General features: G+C 47.1%; 1 protein-coding gene across 3 annotated transcripts in view; it reads right to left on the bottom strand.

Annotated features, from left to right (window-relative positions):
• Positions 1–232: 232 nt before the first annotated feature.
• Positions 233–18516, bottom strand: part of OBSCN (obscurin, cytoskeletal calmodulin and titin-interacting RhoGEF) — a 171279-nt gene continuing 152995 nt past the window's right edge. For all 3 annotated transcript variants that reach the window (XM_048309941.1, XM_048310008.1, XM_048310079.1), the window contains 18 exons: positions 18258–18335; positions 17947–18119; positions 17383–17409; positions 16939–17091; positions 16184–16229; positions 15688–15765; positions 11281–14860; positions 10584–10706; positions 9494–9604; positions 9208–9375; positions 8673–8795; positions 6270–6440; positions 4892–5012; positions 3822–4061; positions 2990–3213; positions 2460–2535; positions 1807–1956; positions 233–1680 (listed from right to left, as the gene is read on the bottom strand). In XM_048309941.1, coding sequence (XP_048165898.1) covers positions 1503–1680; positions 1807–1956; positions 2460–2535; positions 2990–3213; positions 3822–4061; positions 4892–5012; positions 6270–6440; positions 8673–8795; positions 9208–9375; positions 9494–9604; positions 10584–10706; positions 11281–14860; positions 15688–15765; positions 16184–16229; positions 16939–17091; positions 17383–17409; positions 17947–18119; positions 18258–18335 — 5820 coding nt within the window. In that variant the 3' untranslated portion in view covers positions 233–1502. The remainder of the gene's footprint in view (positions 1681–1806; positions 1957–2459; positions 2536–2989; positions 3214–3821; positions 4062–4891; positions 5013–6269; positions 6441–8672; positions 8796–9207; positions 9376–9493; positions 9605–10583; positions 10707–11280; positions 14861–15687; positions 15766–16183; positions 16230–16938; positions 17092–17382; positions 17410–17946; positions 18120–18257; positions 18336–18516) is intronic.

Below are 18516 nucleotides of genomic sequence, written 5' to 3'. Positions count from 1 at the left end.
AGAGCCATCATTACATCCTGACCAAGTGATGTCCTCCTTCCAAAGCTCTAGGAAAAGGATTTTTTGTGTGGATATCTTGCGTGGAAGTTGTTCCGTGCTCATCGACAGTGTATACTGGTTATCACAAAGAGTCCAGGTCAGAACTGAGGGGCGAGGGATGTGTGCTGCACAAATAAGGACAGAGCTCAGGGAAGGGATATAAAAATAATGACAGTGATTCCACAGAAAAATATGGCTTTACTTGCTCATCAGAATGGTTTATTTAACCTAACAATGTTGGGTCTATAAAAGATCTCAGACATGCTCAAATGCATGCAGTTGTGAGAAGCAAAAAAAAAAAAGAAGTCATATATGAAAGAGTGTGAAAGCTCCAAGTGAGTTAATCTACAATTAAGTTTTGTGTTTAGATAGGTTTTTCACTGGCACTGAGCTTTCCATCCCGAAGTGCATCAGCAAGAGCAAAGAACCAGCCTGTGCCAACAAAAAACCTGACTGGATTTGTAAAAGAAGTTAAATTGGATGGAATCCAGAGTCTTGAAAGGTTTCCTGGGGGGCAGCCCTCATTGCAGTGTCTGTCCCACCAGAGAACTGAGCACAGAGTCTGGCCCTAAGCCCTTGGGTTTCTCTCCTGTAGCACACAGTGAAGACAATTTTACTTCAACATTTCAAGTTTTACAATCTATTGAGTCAGTGTCTGCTCTCCACAGCACAGGGAAAGCTCCTCTGCTCTCAGTGACAATTCCTGCTCTGCATGCTGAGCAAGGGAAGGAGTCACGATGCTCCACCTTTCAGGTTTGGAACAATATGGGTTAAACTTGTTGGGAAAGAACGCCCCCGGATAAACAGCCTTACTTCTAGTACTGAACTGTAATGCATTAGGAAATGTTTTTCTGTTCTCCTTCCTCTAAACACAGCCAGACACAGCTCTGAGAAAGCCTCCACTTACTGCTGCTTGTATGGAAAATTGAGGGAACCAACAGATACATCAATCACTGCAGAGAAACTCGAAGGAACACTGAGGTTATGAGAACAAAGCAACAACACAGCCAACACCATCCTTTGCAGAGGAAGGCAGGGTTTGAAGCTCAAAGAGGAACGTGACATTTGAGGATTTTTTTTAAAGAATTAAAACGCTCAGCCTTTGCCAGGGATACTGCCACCACATCTCTGGGATCTCTGGGTAGATGTGTCCCTGCTCCCCAGGGAAGAGCAGCTCAGCTTCAAAGTGGCAAAGTCTCTTAGTGGTACAAAATCTGCATGTTACAAGTTCACTGTTGGATTTGCTGCCTTCACTGTCCAATGGGCCAGTTCCCCCCACGAGTCACACATACACAGAAGCAGCCCGTGGCAGGCAGGACACACAGATAAAACACAGTGGGGCCGGGCAGAGAGCAGCTCCCCCAGCTCAGCTGTTGCACAGCAGCTTGGCAGGAGGGTTTGGTACCAAACACTCAGTGCAGGAGGGCACAGGGAGGCAATTCCCATCTGTCACCACATCCATGTCACTGTGCAATCATGAGGCCATACTTGGAGCACAGCAGTCCCCTCTTCTTTTCCCGTTCCATGAGGAAATTCCTCAGTTTGATGGTGGGGAAGGTGACCAGTGCTTGCTGCCTGTTGTCCAAACCTGTCTCCTGGAGCCATGGGCTCTGAAGGCACTCGGAGGCTGACGGCCTTCCCCTAGGACAGACAAAGGTGAGGGGTCAGTCAGGGATCCGTGCTGGGTGAGGAGGCTCCTTGCAAGTGAAGGGGCAATACCCAGGATCTGCACCAGCTGTGCTGCTGGGAGGACAGACAGCATCTTACCAAGGGTTTGCACACAGAGTGCTCTGGAGGAAGGACACTGCTCCCCCGGAGAGACCCGCATAGCACCGCGTCAGCTTCAGTTTGCCCTTCCTGGCTGTTCTCAGGAATTCACAGGGTGCATCAGAGCTGACGGGGTAGTTGGCACTCAACCTGCCCCACAAGAAGAGAATTGATAACATGAAGCTGCCTCCAGCTCTGGGGCTCCCAGCATAAGGAGGATGTGGAGCTGTTGGAGTGAGTCCCAAGGAGGCCACCAAGGTGATCAGAGAGATGGAGCACCTCTGCTGTGAGGAAAGGCTGGGAGAGTTGGGAGTGTTCATGCTGGAGAAGAGAAGGCTTCAGGGAGACCTTAGAGCCCCTTCCAGCACCTAACAGGGCTCCAAGAGAGCTGGAGAGGGACTTTGGATAAGGGCTTGTAGTGGCAGGACAAGGGTGAACAGTTTTAAATTAAAAGAGGAGAGCTATGGATTAGATATTGGGAAGAAATTCTTCCCTGTGAGGGCAGTGAGGCCCTGGCACAGGTTGCCCATCCATCCCCTCCATCTCACAGTTTTCCATGTCATTGCCAAGGAGAGGGGGCACAGCTGAGATTAACTCTCTGAAATTGTGGTTTTAAAGCCACTCACAGGGCAGGGAACAATCAACTGACTCACATGATGAAGGCTGTGATTCCGACGGACCAGATATCAGTCTGGGGAAGGGCTCCTTGCTCTGTCAGCAGTTCTGGAGCTGGAAAAGTAAGCTGGTGTGAGCCAAGATCCTCTCCAACTCACTGGGAGCAGCACAAAAGCAGTGGGTACTTTAATGCTTTGCTGCCTTCCCAAGAGGGAAGCAGAGGCGGCTCCCAGGACAGGGAGCTGATTGGGGTGGGAGACCCATGGGGATGCTAATTGCCGGGAAACCATGAGGACCTCTGGGCAGATGGCAGCAGTGCTTTATCCCCGGATAAATGGACACATGGATGCCAGCCAGGGTGGCTTTGCTGTGAGCTCTGTCCCCTGTGGTCTGCAGTGGGACAGCTGTCACCACTCACTGCTCCCACAAACTCACACTGTCACTGCAGAGCAGCACTTGGAAAGCTTTCCTTGCTGGGACCTACTGCTGCCTTGACCAATGTTTGTGTTTTTCTGTTTATCACAGATTGCAGATAAACCCCAAGTCATTGTGACTGAACTCTACTCACCCATGGTTTCGACATAGTCCGAGCATTTGTCCATGGTAATAAATTTGTCTGGTGTGTAGAACTGTGCGTTCCCAAAATCCAGGAGTTTCAGCAGGTTGGGCTCAGTGATGATCATGTTCTCAGACCTGAGGTCCAGGTGCAGGATGTTGTGTGCATGGAGGTACTCGGTGGCACTGAGGATCTGCCACAGGTAGTCTCGGACCTCCACCTCTGAGTACGATGTTCTGGTGGGAGAAAGGGGATAGAAAACTGAGGTGTCCTGTCTGCGTGTCCAAAAATGCCTTTCTACACCCACTATCACCCTCCCCTGGGTGTCTGAGCCCATCAGGCCCTTGAGAGTCAAGAAGAAACAACTCCGTTTTAGCAAATCTGCTGTATGTGGAGAGGCTGGTCCATCCTGTGAGTCAGGTTTACAGGTGCAAGAAGTTCAGGGTGTTGTAGAGCTGAAAGAGAGAAAGCAGATTTGATGCCCACCATTCCCTTGCTTTTAACCACATGATTTCAGCAGATCCATTCTGTGCTGTTGTGAGAAAAAATGAATCTTCCTGACCCACAGTAACGTCCACTTTTTGGGAGACGGGGTTTCGTATCAACCACTCTAAACTGCTTTCAGCATCTCAGCTGGGTGGCCCTGAGTTCTCCTGCTGTAGGGACCTCAAGTAATTTTTTTATCTCACAAGAAGTTGCAGAACAAACACTTTACAAATCCTGTGTGCAATGATACCACATTGGAACAGATGAAGAGGAATGATCCAGTTTGTCAGGACAAAGCAACAGGTGTTTTCCTCCCGACACCAGCCCTGACTGGAAAACCCTTCCCTCTTGTTCTTACCGTAACGCCAAAGAGTGGAGCAGCTCTGGTCCCACACACATCTCCTGGATCAGCACCAAGTGCCGTGGGCTGACGTAGGCGCCCTTCAGCTGGGCTATGTTTGTGTGGTGAAGCTTCCTCAGCACCTGGTACTCCAGCAGCACAGCCTGCTTGTCCTCTTGCCAGTAAGGGATGATTTTAGCAGCCAAAGTCTTGCCGCTCACCTTCTCCCGGCACTGCCGGACGATGCTGAATCGGCCCCTGGTACAAAGGGACACAAAGGCACATTAGGCTTCTCTTCTGTTCTCTAAAACCACCAGGATCCCATGCTGTGTTTTTCATCTGTGCCTGGTGGGGAGTTACTGCATCTATTGTCACAGTTTGCACATCCTCCTGTGTCTTTAAACTGTACAGTCACTTTAAATTACAGGAGTGAGAGCTTAACTCCTCTGGAGAGAGAAGAGAGAGCAAGAGAACTACTCCTTTTTGGCAACAGAAGTCAGTGTCTCTCTTTTAGGCAGAGAAAGTTGAATCCCAGCATCCTGACTGAAATGGTGGCTGCAAACGTTGATGAAGCAAGGACAGGAAACTTTGTTAGCCCTGGGCTCACTTCATGATAAATCAAGTGGCTGCCCTGCTGCCCAGCACATCTGTTGTGACAGGACAAGGGGTGGTGGTTTTAAACTAAAAGAAGGTCGATTTAGACTCAATGTGAGGAAGAAGGTTTTTTTATAATGAGGGTGGTAAAACAACCTGGCCTTGAACACTTCCAGGGATGGGGCAGCCACAGCTTCTCTGGACAACCTGTGCCAGGGACCACCCTCACAGGGAAGAATTTTTTCATAGTGTCTAATCTAAACCTACTCTCTTTCAGTTTGAAGCTATCCCCTTGTCCTGTCACTACAACCCGTTATAGAAAGTCCTTCTCAATCTTTCTTGTAGGCTCCTTTCAGGTACTGGAAGGTACAATTAGGTCACCCCAATGCTTCTCTTCTCCAGGCTGAACAACCCCAATTTTCTCAGCCTTTCCTCATAGGAGAGCTGCTCCTTCAGATGTGGGATTTCCCTGAAAGCTCAGTTGGATTCTCTACCTTTTGATCTCGGTTTGGAAGGCGTAGGTCTGGTAGGTAGGGAAGGGCTCAGGTGGTGTGATCATTTCACTCTCGTCTTCAGAAGCAGCTGATGGGAACTCCTGCGTGGCAGCACGAAGCTCTGCAGGGAAAAAGGGACAGGGGTTACATGGGAAAACAGCTCTGTGTGGAAACTGGAGCCTCTCTGAGTCTTCCCTGCTATGTATGAGCAACAACAAGCAGAGCTTTCTCCCGGCGACTCTGTGTTCCAGCTGTGGCACTCAGTGCTATTGGAGTGCAACAGATTCTGTTCTGTCCACCCAAAAATTCCCTGGTGTGGCCACTCCAGACAGAACGAGATGGATTCTATGTTCTGTGCTATGGTATCAAACATCTTAGCCACTGTTTCTTGTCTTCTCACACAACAAGTCCTCAGGACGTGGTGAACACTGACAAGAAATTAGAAACTTCTTGTGGCTGGACATTTCAGGACAGCAGCTGGAACTTGTTGCTCTGGTTCTGGCGTGTGGTTGTGTCCAAGCACTCCCTGAAATACTATAGCATCCCTTTAAAGCATCTGCTTGGAAATGCTGGACACATTCATGATAACTAATCCTGAGAAAATGGAAAGCAGAGGACTTGGGGTGAGTTAAAAATATCTCTGTGAACCGATTTTTACAGACCAGTCCTCTCCATTGGGAGGAAATTCCAGCTAGACCATCCTTCTGTTTCTTCACAGAAAGGACATTTCCTTTGCTATGAAGATATGTTTGCTGTGGGGTTATGGATCTCTTAATTTTAAAAACATATGAGTAGTACAAAGTAGTCAAACAGGTGAAAAAATAGTAAATTGAGCTTTCTTTACTTTAGAGCCAAAATACAGCTGGAACATTCACCACTGAAGGACAATAATTCCCAATGGAAAACACCAGAATAGAGAAGTTAACTACTGAATTTAGCATTTAGTCTGTAATATAAGAAAGTCCAGAGTTTTCACCAGGGCAAAATCTGTATCAGTAGATAAATGCCTCCAGTGACACATTTATTGTACAATTTTCTCATGATTTCAAATCAAAACTGAGTGTGTCTTCAATAGGTGATCTACAGTTCCCAGGTTTTTGTTTTACTATTTAATTTTATATATATTTACATATTGTTTGTATTTACATGATGCTGTTACCTTATTGGGTTTTTTAATATGTTTGTACTTATTTCCCTGTGTCCAGAGTCAGAAAATAATTAGAAAATAATAGAATTTTATGTGCAAAAGCCCCAAACCACCCTGAGCCAAGTGGAATTGGCCTTGATTCACTTGCTCTTGGCTTCTGGGCCCACAGCTAAAAGGATGCAGTGGGTTTGATGTAGGAAATCCCAATGGTTTCTTGTCATTTGATCTTACCCATCTGATCCTTCCCAGTGATTTTCACTTTGGTAGAGGGGTTGCTGTAGGGGCCCATCCCTGCCTTGTTGGTGCAGGCTGTCCTGAAGTGGTAGATGAACCCCTGGGGGAGATTTCTGGCGTAGTAGCAGCAGTCGGTGATGTCAGAAGCGAGAGTCGTCCACTCCCCATCTTAACCAAGGAAAGAGAGAAGAGAGATCAGGACTCATTTGGGGTGGTCACAACAGGTTGGAGGTTTTTTGAGATTTGGGGTTTTGTTGTGGTTTGAGTTTTCTTTTTCTACTAACTTTACTTATGTGCTGGGAATATGGAGAAACCAATTTACCATGGCCAACTTTTGGGCTGTACCTGTGTTATTCTTCTCTAAAATCAGCTGGTTTATGTCTGATAATTCCAAGTTGTGCCAATATTATTCCAGAGGAGTGGTGAAACCTTCCTGTATTTTTTCCTCTTTATCTAATTCTTACCACCAAACTCTACTGGAAATATACATCAAGAACTCCAAACTAATGATAAATCACTGATTTTTTTTTTTCCCTGTTGGCTGTGTCTTGAATCCAATTGAGACCATGAGGTGCAGGATTCCTGGACAGAACCATCCACTAACACCATCCTAACAAATCCAGTGTTGGAAACATGGGCAGTTTTACTCAGCTTTTATGAATTTTATGATTTCTCACAGAACTGTAATTGTAGGTATGTTCTGGACTCATTATTCATGGGACTAAGTTAGGAAGGAGAAAATCACCAGCAAACATTTAATCAACATTCCTTCCACATGATGTGGTGTCCCATATTTTGCTGCTGTGCTCAAGGCTGAACCCAACTCTCTACAACTGCTTGAGATTAAACCCATCCATCCATTCAAATAAACTCTGGCAGAGAGCCTCAAACCATTGGATAAGCAGCAATTCCCCACCCAGACCCAAGGTATCAATGACTTTGCAGGGTACTGGTTGAATTGGGGGCTGTGTTTGTGCAAGAAGGAGCAGATACAGCTTAGAAATAAAGATCTGCAGAAGCAGCGTACAAAAGCCTGTTGTCAAATAATGGATAAAACAAGGAATTTATTCCTGATTATCTTAATCCTCATGTGCTCAGGAGAGCAGGACCTTGCATGTTCCTGCCAAATACACAGAACACAGTGGAAGATTGTAGATGCTGTTTCACATTTTTCTTCCTAATTGGAAGAACTTGTGTTTTTGTCCTCCCCAAAATCTCTCCTACATTTGTGTCAAAAGGAAAAATGATTAAAAAAGTGGTGTTGGAGGAAAAGTGACTCACACCAGCTCCAGAGGGAAAAGGCAGAAAGCTGCTGCCCATGCCCATGCTAATGCAGAAAGGAATGTTTGTGTGTTTGCTTGTTTGGAGAATTAAGTGAAGGAACATGGAGCAGCTGAATCCAAAGGGCTGTGTTTGTGTGGCTGCAGCAGGAATTGCTATCAGACATCACACTGATAATAACAACAGCAAAGCCATCCCAAGAGAGGCAGAACAGCCTTGGGAATTTGATACAAAGCTTTTGTAACTAAACAGGAAAACATCCACTTTTGACAAGGGCAGATAGCGACAGGATGAGTGGAAACAGCTTTAAACTGTGAGAGGAAAGGGTTAGATTAGATGTCAGGAAGAATTTATTATTCAGAGGGTGTTGGGGCCCTGGCACAAGGTGCCCAGAGCAGCTGTGGCTGCTCCTGAATCCCTGGAAGTGCCCAAGGCCAGGCTGGATGGGCTTGGAGCAGCCTGGGATAGTGGAAGGTGTCCCTGCCCATGGCAGGAGGGCTGCAATGAGATGATTTTTAAAGTCCCTTCCAACCCAACCCATTCCATGGTTAACTACTCCACTGACTTTCATCAGCCTCTGGACCAAGCCTCAAGAGAGAATATCAAAGGGGTGATTCAGTTTTGCCAAAATTTGGTTATCTTGTCCTGGCTCTTTGCCCTAAGCTTCCTCCATAGCCAGTGGGAAAAGAAAGCACAGCTGTTCAGCAGAGGATAAATCGCCTGTTTGATAAACCATCTTTCTCCAACACTGTGCAGAAAGCCTGAGATGATGTTGTCTTATTAGTGTCTAATTTTGTCAGATTACTCAGAGCTGCATATCAGAGCAGGCATTTTCTCCTGTGGCTGCTCACTTTTTGCTTGTAGCTTCCACACAGCCTTGTTTGATTCACACTTTAGCAAAGCCTTGGTATTATGCAAATTCCAGGCTGATTTAACCAGCACAACCCCTAGCTTTTAGATGGCTAAATGATGGCTGTTGAAGTGTAGAATGAATTCCATTCCTAACTCTAAATTAGGGAGTTAAATCAGGTTGTTTCTGAATAATAATAACATATCCATCTGGTGAAGAGATCATACAAACCGAAGTGCTCCTTGCAAAGCATAAGGACAGTGCTTTACCTTCAGTCTTGCACTGGACAGTGTAATGGACAGGGATGTTGGTTTCCACAGGTTTCCAAACCATCTGTACTCCATCCTTGTAGACCTCAACGATGTCAGGGGGTGGAGGGCTGGGGGGAACCTCTGTGGAGAGGAGGCACAGACCCCATGAGTGTTAACAGCAGCACTGCAGTGATACAAAACTCTACACCCAGCATGTCTCAGCTACAGATATTATTTGTATATATGTGTAAAACATGTATATATTTTTAATATATACATATATATACACACAGCTAGTGGAACAGCAATTTAACCAACCCTAATTTAAATTCAGCACTAAGATTTTGTCTTGGAGTGGTTCTTCATCCAGGAGAGAAAGAGTGAAGAAGAGGGAATGAACCCTGCACATTGTGGTCCTCCCTTGTGGACCACAGCCAGGGAGAGATTTTTCTCTGCACCCATGTGCAGAAATCTCACCTCAAAGGTATTCACAGGTCACATTTTGGGGCAGAAGTACTTAAGTACCTATTTCTGTAGCGACTCCTTCTCTCACCTGCTTTCCGTATGACACAAGAGGTGGATGCTGAGCCCAGGGAGTTTGTAGCCACACAGGTGTAAATTCCAAAATCCTCAGCATTAACAGAGAGGATCGTTAACAGCTGGAAGTGTTTGAGTGTGGATGAGATGAGGATCCGGCTGCTGCTCTGGACAGGTATCCCATCTGGAAAGCAGGAGATGGGAGAGATAAGTACCCTGCAAATTGATACCAAGGTGTTTAAAGCTCTCCCTGCAGCCCTGTCCTGGGGGTCAGGGACTCTCAGGAGGATTGGCAGTGTCACCTCTGAACCAGTTGATGTGCAGGGAGGAGTGAGCTGCCGTCCGGCACGAGAGCGTCACGCACTGTCCAGCGGCCACAGCCTGGTCCATGAGCTCCTCAACGAACAATGGGGCTGCAGAGAGGGGGAAAAGCGGTGATTCAGAATAGCCAGGAGAGCTTTGTGGAAAACAAATCCCTGCAGGACATCAGAAAGCATTTTTAATGGGGTCAAGAACTTTTCTGGTTCATGGTCTGCCATTCCTTTGACCACTGTTTGGAGAATCCCACAGGCACTGAGCACACAGGTGAAGGAACCCCGTTCACCCATGGGTGTAGTGTGACAGATCCAGATGGATCTTGGAAAATCCATGGGGAATATCTGCCCAGCACTGGCACAGCTAAGGCAGCAGAACAGCTCAGAGGAGAGAGAGACCCTGTCACAGCAAGGGTGTTCCTCTGGCCGAGCCTAAATGTGGGGGCAAAACTAAATTATGGAATTTCAAGGATGAGGGGATCTAATAGGACCAGAGGAAACGGCCTCCAGTTGCACCAAGGAAGGTTGAGATTGGATATTAGGGAAAATATCTTCATGGAAAGTGTTGTCAAGGATTGGAGGAGAATGCCCAGGAAAGCGTTACCATCCCTGGAGGGATTTAACAGGTGTGTGGCACCTGGGGACATGGTTTAGTGGTGGCCTTGGCAGTGCTGGGTTAATGGTTGGACTCAATGACTATCTTAGAGGTCTTTGCCAACCTAAATGATTCTGTGATCAAGACAACAGAAGAAGAGAGGAGACATGAAAGGTGGATGTTGAAGAAAGAAAAACCCCATAGAGCATCAAATCTGCTCCTATCTCCATGGGAAAGGGGAACTCAGGTTTTCTTCTGTGTTTCTCTGGGGTTCTTTTCCACAGTGGCCAGGGGCTGCCAGCCTCCCACACCTGCCCTTCCCAGTGTTTGTCTGGGCTCTGCTGAATGCTGGGGCAGTAACCTGACCTTGGAAAATGCTCCTGATGGAGTCAAGGGGGAACTTCCCAGGGAAAAAGCAAGTTCAGCTTTGCTAAATCACCCTCTGGAGGTAAAAGAAACCAACTACTCCTGCCACAGCAATACCTTTCTCCTTTGGGATGAGGCTTGGTAGCTTGAATGAAGGCAGTGCTGATTTCCTCTTCAGAGATCCTTCGGCCCCTACCAACAGCTCCTTTTCTGCTGCCTCACTTTCCAGCTCACCAAACTCTGTTATGAGAAAGGATGAGAAGTCATTCAAGGCCATCCTTCTCCCCGTGGCATCCATTTGCAGTGACAGTTCTGCCTTCACACATAAACAATCACAGGTTCCCTTATTAGCGGGCCTTTGATTAACAGGGAAGGCTGTGACAGCTGCTGCAAACAGAACACTGTCCTGGAGGAACAGGGAATATCCAGGGATGGCAGCAAAGAAAGGACAGATTCTGATGTCCAGTAGCCAGGGTGACTTCAGCTTCTCCCAGTCACTTAAACCTTTTTTGCCATGGTCAGATGATAACTGCAGCAAGGAAAGCATCGCCCAGCCCTGAACTGCTGCTGTGCAAGCTCAAACAGGGAATTTGAGCCTCTTCCATCAGTGGATTAACCCAGCTGACTCTGCACTGAAGCTAGCCACTAACAGAGACCTGATGGTGGAGAGTGCTGATTTCAGAACCTGCCACAGCCAGATTTGCAATCCCAGTCTAATCACAGCTTCAGATATGCTGGGGAAAAAGAAAAAGGCAGCTTTAGCAGAGCCCAGTTATAGCAGCACATCTGTGAAGGAACAGAGTGAGATAATTACCTTCCTCTGGCTCAGGAGACATCTTTCCTTTTAGGATTCTTGAAATATGGGCAACAGAAGCTTTTACTTTCTTCTTCAGACTCTGCTCCACCGACTGCTCCACTGAGTGAGACCTTGCATATGGCTTAAAGAGTCCAGGCTTGGTGTGGAAGGAGCTTTTCTGCTTTCCACTGGAGTACTTTTGGGAGCTATACATTTCTTTGTGGTTCTCTGCCCCTTTCCCCATGGCTAGTAAATTAGTTGCCTTTGAATCCTCAGATATTTCCAAGCGGTTCTTCCTGTTCTTGTCTTCCTGTTCCCTGATGCACAGTCTTTTATCCTTATGGAGATGTCCTGCAGGAGGGGACCTTGCCCTTTCAAGAAGCATGAACCGTCTAGGAACTGGTTTGGGTGAAGGCTTCTTATAGCTCAGAAACTCAAATGGAAAATAGACTATGTCGTACAAATCCGAGAAATTCAAATAGGCAGGCTCCACCTCTGAGATGTCAAATTTTTGAGGGCCGCTGCCAAGACTGGGTGTTTCATCTGCCAGGTCTTTGATTTTCACCAAAGAAACTTCAGGGTGTTTGCCAGTGTCCTTGATCACTGGCACATGGATGGGTCTTTTTCCAGTGTCCAAGCTCTCTGTTGAGGAAATGCTCTCTCGGCTGGAAGGGGGGGTCTCAAATGCCAAGTCCTCTAGTTGCTCACATTCATGAGGAACTATCCGTGCTCCCTGCCCTTCCAGGACTCCTGGCTCCTCACTCAGGGCAAGGTAGGGTTCTGCAAGGTCATCCTGCTCGGAGACTTCTCCTCTTCCACCCTGTTGGACAGAAGGGAAGGAGGTGTCCATGTGTGCTTGGCTGCCTTTGTAGAACATATGTGTGCGAGGAGAAATGTGCTTCCTGCTTTCCTTCTCTCCAGAAACTGACTCTGCCCAAACATTCATCTCCTCAGAGAGGGAAACCATCTCGTCCACTAAGCCCTCCAGCACAGCAGACTCCTCATCGCTGTAGAAAGACGATCTGTGATGTGACATCTCCTGACCGTGATCCCCGCGGAGCAGTGGTGGGACAGCTTTTCCAGCATCGGATCTTCCACTTTCTAAGGCAATGCCTCCATCCTCACCATAAACTTCTGGATATTCCTCACATTCCAGTTCATAGGCTGAAGCTGGAGCAACTTCTGGTTGTGAAGCAGTTAATGCACCTGGGCTCCCACTCTGCAGCCTATCCAAAATCCCAGCCCTGTCCTCCTCAAACACCCCATGTCCAGCCTTGGGGAAAGGAGCAGCCACAGCCTGTCCAGCTGCTCGGCTTCCACCTGCTGTCACAACAGATCTCATCTCACTGTGAAGTGACACCTCTGGATGTTCCTGATTTTCACTCTCCCAGACCTGAGGGAGGACAGTGCTTTGGGAGGACACAGCTCTGGCTGGGTGTGTGCTCTCCAGAGCAGCAGGCTCTGAGCCATGGCCTTCAGGAGCCTCCTGGGGTTCAGCTCCTTCATGGGCCAAACTGGAAACAATCTCGGTGACAGCTGGGCTTTTACTCCTCAGAGCAGCAAATTTCTCCTTACTGCGAGCCTGCTGTGCTCCATCTGAGACCGGAGCTGGCACTGATCCTGGTGGTAGGATTTTGGAAACAGCGAGTTGCTCTCCCTTCAGGACAGCTGATGCTGTGTCTAAGTAAACAGGACCCTTCTTGTATGTTTGGCTTTCACCACCGTGGGCTGATGGTGAAGTGATTCCTGTAACACCCACTCCTGCATCTTCCAGGACAGCAGATCTCACCTCTTTACGGATCTTCGGCTTCTGAGGAGCACCTTCACCAGGTGTGATTGTACCTGGTCGTTTGCCCACCATGACAGTAGCTGCTGGAACACTTTTCCCAGGAATTTCTTGACTTCTGTCTTTAAATACTGGAAGTGAATCGGTTTCTGTTTGTTCTGTAGGAACAGCGGAGCTTTCATGCTCCATGGGTTCAGATTCAGCAACACAAGGAGCAGAAGTCTTTTCATCTGAATGTTTCTGCCTTTTGTCTTTCCAAGGTGGGGCTGGGGCTGCCCTTTTGATAAGCAAGCTTCCACCTGTTAGATCTGGGTGGGTGCCGGTGGGAGCAGACTCCTGGGACAGACACACCCCTCCCTTACTCGGAGGAGATGACTTGGAGGTGATCTCCGACTGTGTGAGGGTTGAAATGGACTCTTTGCCCTCCTGAAAAGCAGAGTCAGAGGCACGGGCAGAGGCAGATTTGCCCTCCATGCTCTCATGTTTTGGAGCTGATGATGCTGTTACACCTGAGCACTGGGCAGTCGGAATGGGGCTTTTGCTTTCCAAACATTCAATGTCCTCCTCAATCTCAGTGGCTTTTGACTTCCTCAGTAAACGTTTCCTATTCTCACTCCTGTGAGGTGACACTGGAAGTCCCTCTACTTGTTGTATAAAAGCAGGTGGGCACCCATTCCCCTCACAATGTGTGGAGGGAGAGGGCTTCTCTCCTGAGCAGTCCTTGCTGGCTCTCCTGATGTCCCCTTGCTCTGTTGCATCTGCAGAACATCCCTTGCCAGGCCCTGTGGAAGTGTCGCAGTGATCACTGCCTTCAGGGCAGCTCTCCTGGGACAATACATCACAGTCCTCCTCCAAAATATCTTGCTGCCTCAAGGATCTGGAGGCTCTCAGCCTGTAGTCATCCAGGGAATGGCTGCGGCTGGCACCAGCAATGGCAGGGTGTGGTGGCTTCCTGGCAGTGTCAAACGACGCGGATTTGGTCAAGGATCCCAGCAGGCTTTCCCTGCGATCATCTCCTCCTCCTTCTTCTTCTTCTTCTTCCAGTTCAAACTGCTCAAGGAGGGGTTCACGGAGACCACTGAGGGGCACCTTTGAATACCCAGCCTTCCTCAAAGTCCTTCTGGCTCTGTCCAGGTGCCTTCTGAACTCCCTGCCTGGTGAGGAAGGTGGCCTTGAAGGCAGCTCAGTTGCTTGGCTGTAGAAGGTGCTTTTAATGACACTCTGCCTGGGAACACAGGCAGATGGCTTTTCTGCCCCATGCCCTGCCTCTTCAACTCTGTCCTTTTCAGATAAAGATGTGTCTGGTTTTTCTTTCTGATGCGGAAGCAATGTGCTTTCCGTGGAATCTCTCAGGGATGAAGGCTCAGCAGCACCACTTCTTTGGGACAGCTCTACTTGAAGGCTGGGCTGGAGCCTCTCCTCTTTCTCCTGTAAAATACTCGCCATGAGCTCTTTGCTTTCTGGGGGTGATTTGTCCCCCACCTCAGCCTTCGTGGAAGCATATTTCCTCCTCATGGGTTTTACTGGAGGGATGGAGGCTTTGGAGTGCTCCCGTTCACTTGCACGTTTCAGAGGCTCGGGATGACTTGGGGCATCAAATATGGGCGAGTGTAGTTCAGGGGTGGAGCCAAAGTGCCTCTTTTGGGGGAAATTTGAGTTCTCATTGTCCGAAGAGGAGCCACTGGTGCTGGATGAAGTGCTTTCCTCAATGAGGTGTCGGGAGATGGCCAGGGAGGCATTGTCGTGGGTCCTTTCGAGGATTTCTGGGATGGACCTCATCACCAGGATGGATTTGTAGCACATCAGGGAGCGCTGAGAAGGAAAACAAGACACAGCACAAGGAGATGGGAACGTGGTGGGAGTGTGGTAAAGCAAACACACCAAAATGAGCTCCTGCACCCCTAAATACCTCACCCACGAGTCTAATTAGACATTGCCACCCTCTGGACATGTCACTAATCCAGGCCTCATTTGCTCTCCAAATCTTCCTCTCCCCTCATTCACAGATGTGAAATTAAATTGACTTCAGGGAACACGCTTGCTCTTGTGACTGGGAGAAACAGGACTCTGTTAGAGACTTCCAAAGTCAATCTGGCCACTCAAAACAGATGGAAAGGAGTTTTTGATGGGAAGCATCAGATGAGAGAATCACTACTGCAATACAACCTACAGTGACTTAGGCCAGCAGAAGAGCTTCGACAGTACAGGAGGTGGGATTCCTCTGCTCTAAATTCTGCCATGTGGGGCATCTCAGTTGAAGCTGGGCATCTCCTTGTAGCCAGCAGAGAGAAACTGGCATGTTCAGAAGGCAATCAATCCAATTATTTTGGGGAACTTAAGGAAAAGAGGCGTTTTCTTGGGACATGTGTGTAATTCAGGTCCAATTGCAAAGGCAGCTGAGGGCACCTAATTTAGACACAACCTTGTGTCTTACAGGCACCTGCCGGGGTCTCCAGGCTGCAAAAGCCTAGATAATTAATTCCTGACACATCCATCTCTCCTGGGCTTATTCCCAACTCAGAGCCATGCTCAGATCTCTGCTGAGCTCGCGATCCAAGCCCAAAAGATTTTCAAAGATTCAGGTGCAGTTAAAAACAGATATAACTAAACAGAATCAACACAGATTAAGGGCAACTCACCTGCCATTTGCTCCGAGCCACAATGAATTTGAGCTGCTTGGTATTAATGAAATGAGCTGCTTCAAGAGGGACATTATGCTGCCAAGTGGAATGAGAGGAAAATCACTGGTTAAAAAATCCTGGCATCATTTTTTGAGAAGTTTTGGTGGGTTTTTTTAGAATTCTCTCTTTACAGGATTGTTTAATTTAGGAAAGCTACAGTAGATCAAATCCTGCAGTCCTTTCATAGTTAAATGCAGACAAAATCAGCTTTTCAGTGCTAAAAGCAAGCCCTGTTCAATACATGCTATTAAATCCTTTTTGCTGTTGTTAATTTTTAACTCTTTTCCTTGGTGATTTAAGGCTTTGGAATTTAAACCATAACTTTGGTCTGCAAGGCCAGTTTCCTTTCTGCACTGACGTGATAGAACAAGAGGAAATGGCCTCGGGTTGCACCAGGGAGGTTTAGATTGGATATTGGGGAAAACTGACTGATCAAGGACCAGGACAAACTTACCATGAACCACTTGTGGGAAAGACAGTCCAAAGCACTCGGCCTGGCTCTGGTAAGAGAACAGATCAACATTTTAGCAGGAAATCACCTCCAACAGCAACCACTGATCTTCCTGGAGGTGCTGCTGCACCCTCCTACACTCTGGGGTGTGTCCTTAGGTTGAGAGCTGAGAAGCCAACAAGACACAGCAGATTCCAACCCAAGGTTTTCTCCTCTGGAGGTGAAAACATCCTCCTTTTCGGTCTGACGCTCCCCACAGATCCTCGGGAAGAGCTCATGGCTCTCTGCAGGGGTTCAAGGGTGTCCAGATCAGCCCTGAGAGTGACTTTGCCTCTTTATGTGGCCAGAGTGAAAATAGCTTTGGCAGCAGGCAGAAAGAGTAGAAATGAAATTAAAATCAAGTGCCTGTAAATATGCCTTTGAGCCAACTTTTGTACTTGAAATTGCTTAATGAATGTGGTCAATGTTATTTAATTCTTGCGTAACTCCCTCTGTACCAGTCCGTGCTCTTCCCACTCATCTGTGTCATTCCAGAAACTCCTCTGCCTGGAGGAGGCAGGGAGGAAGGCCATCACCCCACCAGAGAGAGGCCAATTTGGCAAATATCCGAGTAGTGGGTTGGGTAATGGGGAATAATAAAGAAGAATTAGGGGAAAATGCAGCATGTCTCACTCAGCTTTCTACTTTCTCAAACCAAGTGATGAGCTGGGATGTGCCCACTGAGACACCAGCAGAGGGATGCACAGAAGGGCACTCACTTGGGGTGCTGCTGCAGGATCCCTTTCATGAAGTCCTTTGCATCTTCACTCAAGTGAACAACATCAGGAATGGTCCATGAAATTTCCCCGTTCTGGATATTTAGGAGAGTTTTCCTGTCGTTCTCCCCAGCAAACGGAGACTTGCACGTGAGGCTTGTTTATTAACACCATAAAATGAAAGGAGACAGGTTTTAGACTTCTGTTTTCTGTTCAAATGACAGAAGCACAAATGCTTACGTGGGGTTCTTAAAAATCTGAGGGATTCCGTGCCTGGGACTTGCAGTGTTCGTGAGGAGCAACCAGAAAAGGAAAGGAGGAAACCACAAAACAAATTGTCCTTATTATGGAAGGACTGAATGCTCCATTCAAATCCCTCACTGGAAAGTACAGGAGGGCTCTGATGGACAAAGGGTTATTGAGGGAGTGTTTCCAGGATTTACTTACCTTAAATATGCGATGACTCCAACAGCCCTGAGGAGAGAGGGAACACAAATGTCATGTTTGTCACTATTTATCCATCCTTTTCAAGTCCCTCTTCCTGCCACTGGACAGCCTGGAACAGCAAGACCACCTTCTCCTCACCTTTCAAGGATAATAAATCCCAAAAGCTATTGTTTTTTCCATTCATTTCCCCCCTTCAATATTTTTAAAACCTGTTCTCAAGCAATCCTTCATTTTTAAAGCACAGGCAGAGGAAAAGGCTGAAAATACTGGAGTTGTTTGCCTTTTCTAGAAAGCCCTTTAGGATCATTGTCTCTAGTTGCTGCCTGGAATAGAGATCATCTCCTCTAAGATGCTCCTTTGCATTAATTAGCAGTCAGAGTTCAACTATGGCTGAAAATAATTAGACAGAAGGAGCTTTAAAGAGCCCTGATGGCTTTTGGATTGTCAGCATTCGCTTTCAGTTTCCTGTGTTATTATCACTGCTCCATTTACTAATTAACAGCTAATGGAAATGCAGGCCATTGAGGGCCTGGAAAAGCTTTTTAGAAAAATGAGAGAGATTACCAGATATCAGTTGCTTTTGACACTGGTGACTGGGAAACAATTTCTGGGGCAACAAACTCTGGAGAGCCATATTTGCTGTACTGAGGCTCCACGGGTGTGATCCTCTGGGCAAATCCGAAGTCACAGATCTTCAGGTCTTCCCTCTCAGGATAAACCATGAGGATATTCAGTGGCTATTGAGTGAAAAAAAATAAATGGAGGAATTTTTCTTGAGAGAAGGGAGTATTTTCAGTTGTAAGATTAACTCAGAGACCACCCATTTCCTGGCCAGCAAGAGGCTGGGAAAAGCCAGACCTCCCCTTGCACATTACCTTGATGTCCAAATGAAGGATGTTGTTGTCATGAAGATATTTGATTCCTTCCAAAATTTGCTTGATATACAGTTTGACCTAAGAATTGAGTCAACTATTAAACAAGTATTAAATAAACAATTATTAAACTGATTATTGTGAGATTAAATAGGAGAGTCCCTGATTTCACCAAGATTTGATCTTTAAAGGTCCCTCCCAACCCAAACCATTCCATAATTCTCTGATGTTTCCCTCTGAGAATTTCTAAAAAAAAAAAAAA

This window comes from Corvus hawaiiensis, chromosome 1 (assembly GCF_020740725.1).
Source record: "Corvus hawaiiensis isolate bCorHaw1 chromosome 1, bCorHaw1.pri.cur, whole genome shotgun sequence".
NCBI classification, from domain to species: Eukaryota; Metazoa; Chordata; class Aves; order Passeriformes; family Corvidae; genus Corvus; species Corvus hawaiiensis.
This window is presented reverse-complemented; position numbering and strand designations above follow the sequence as displayed.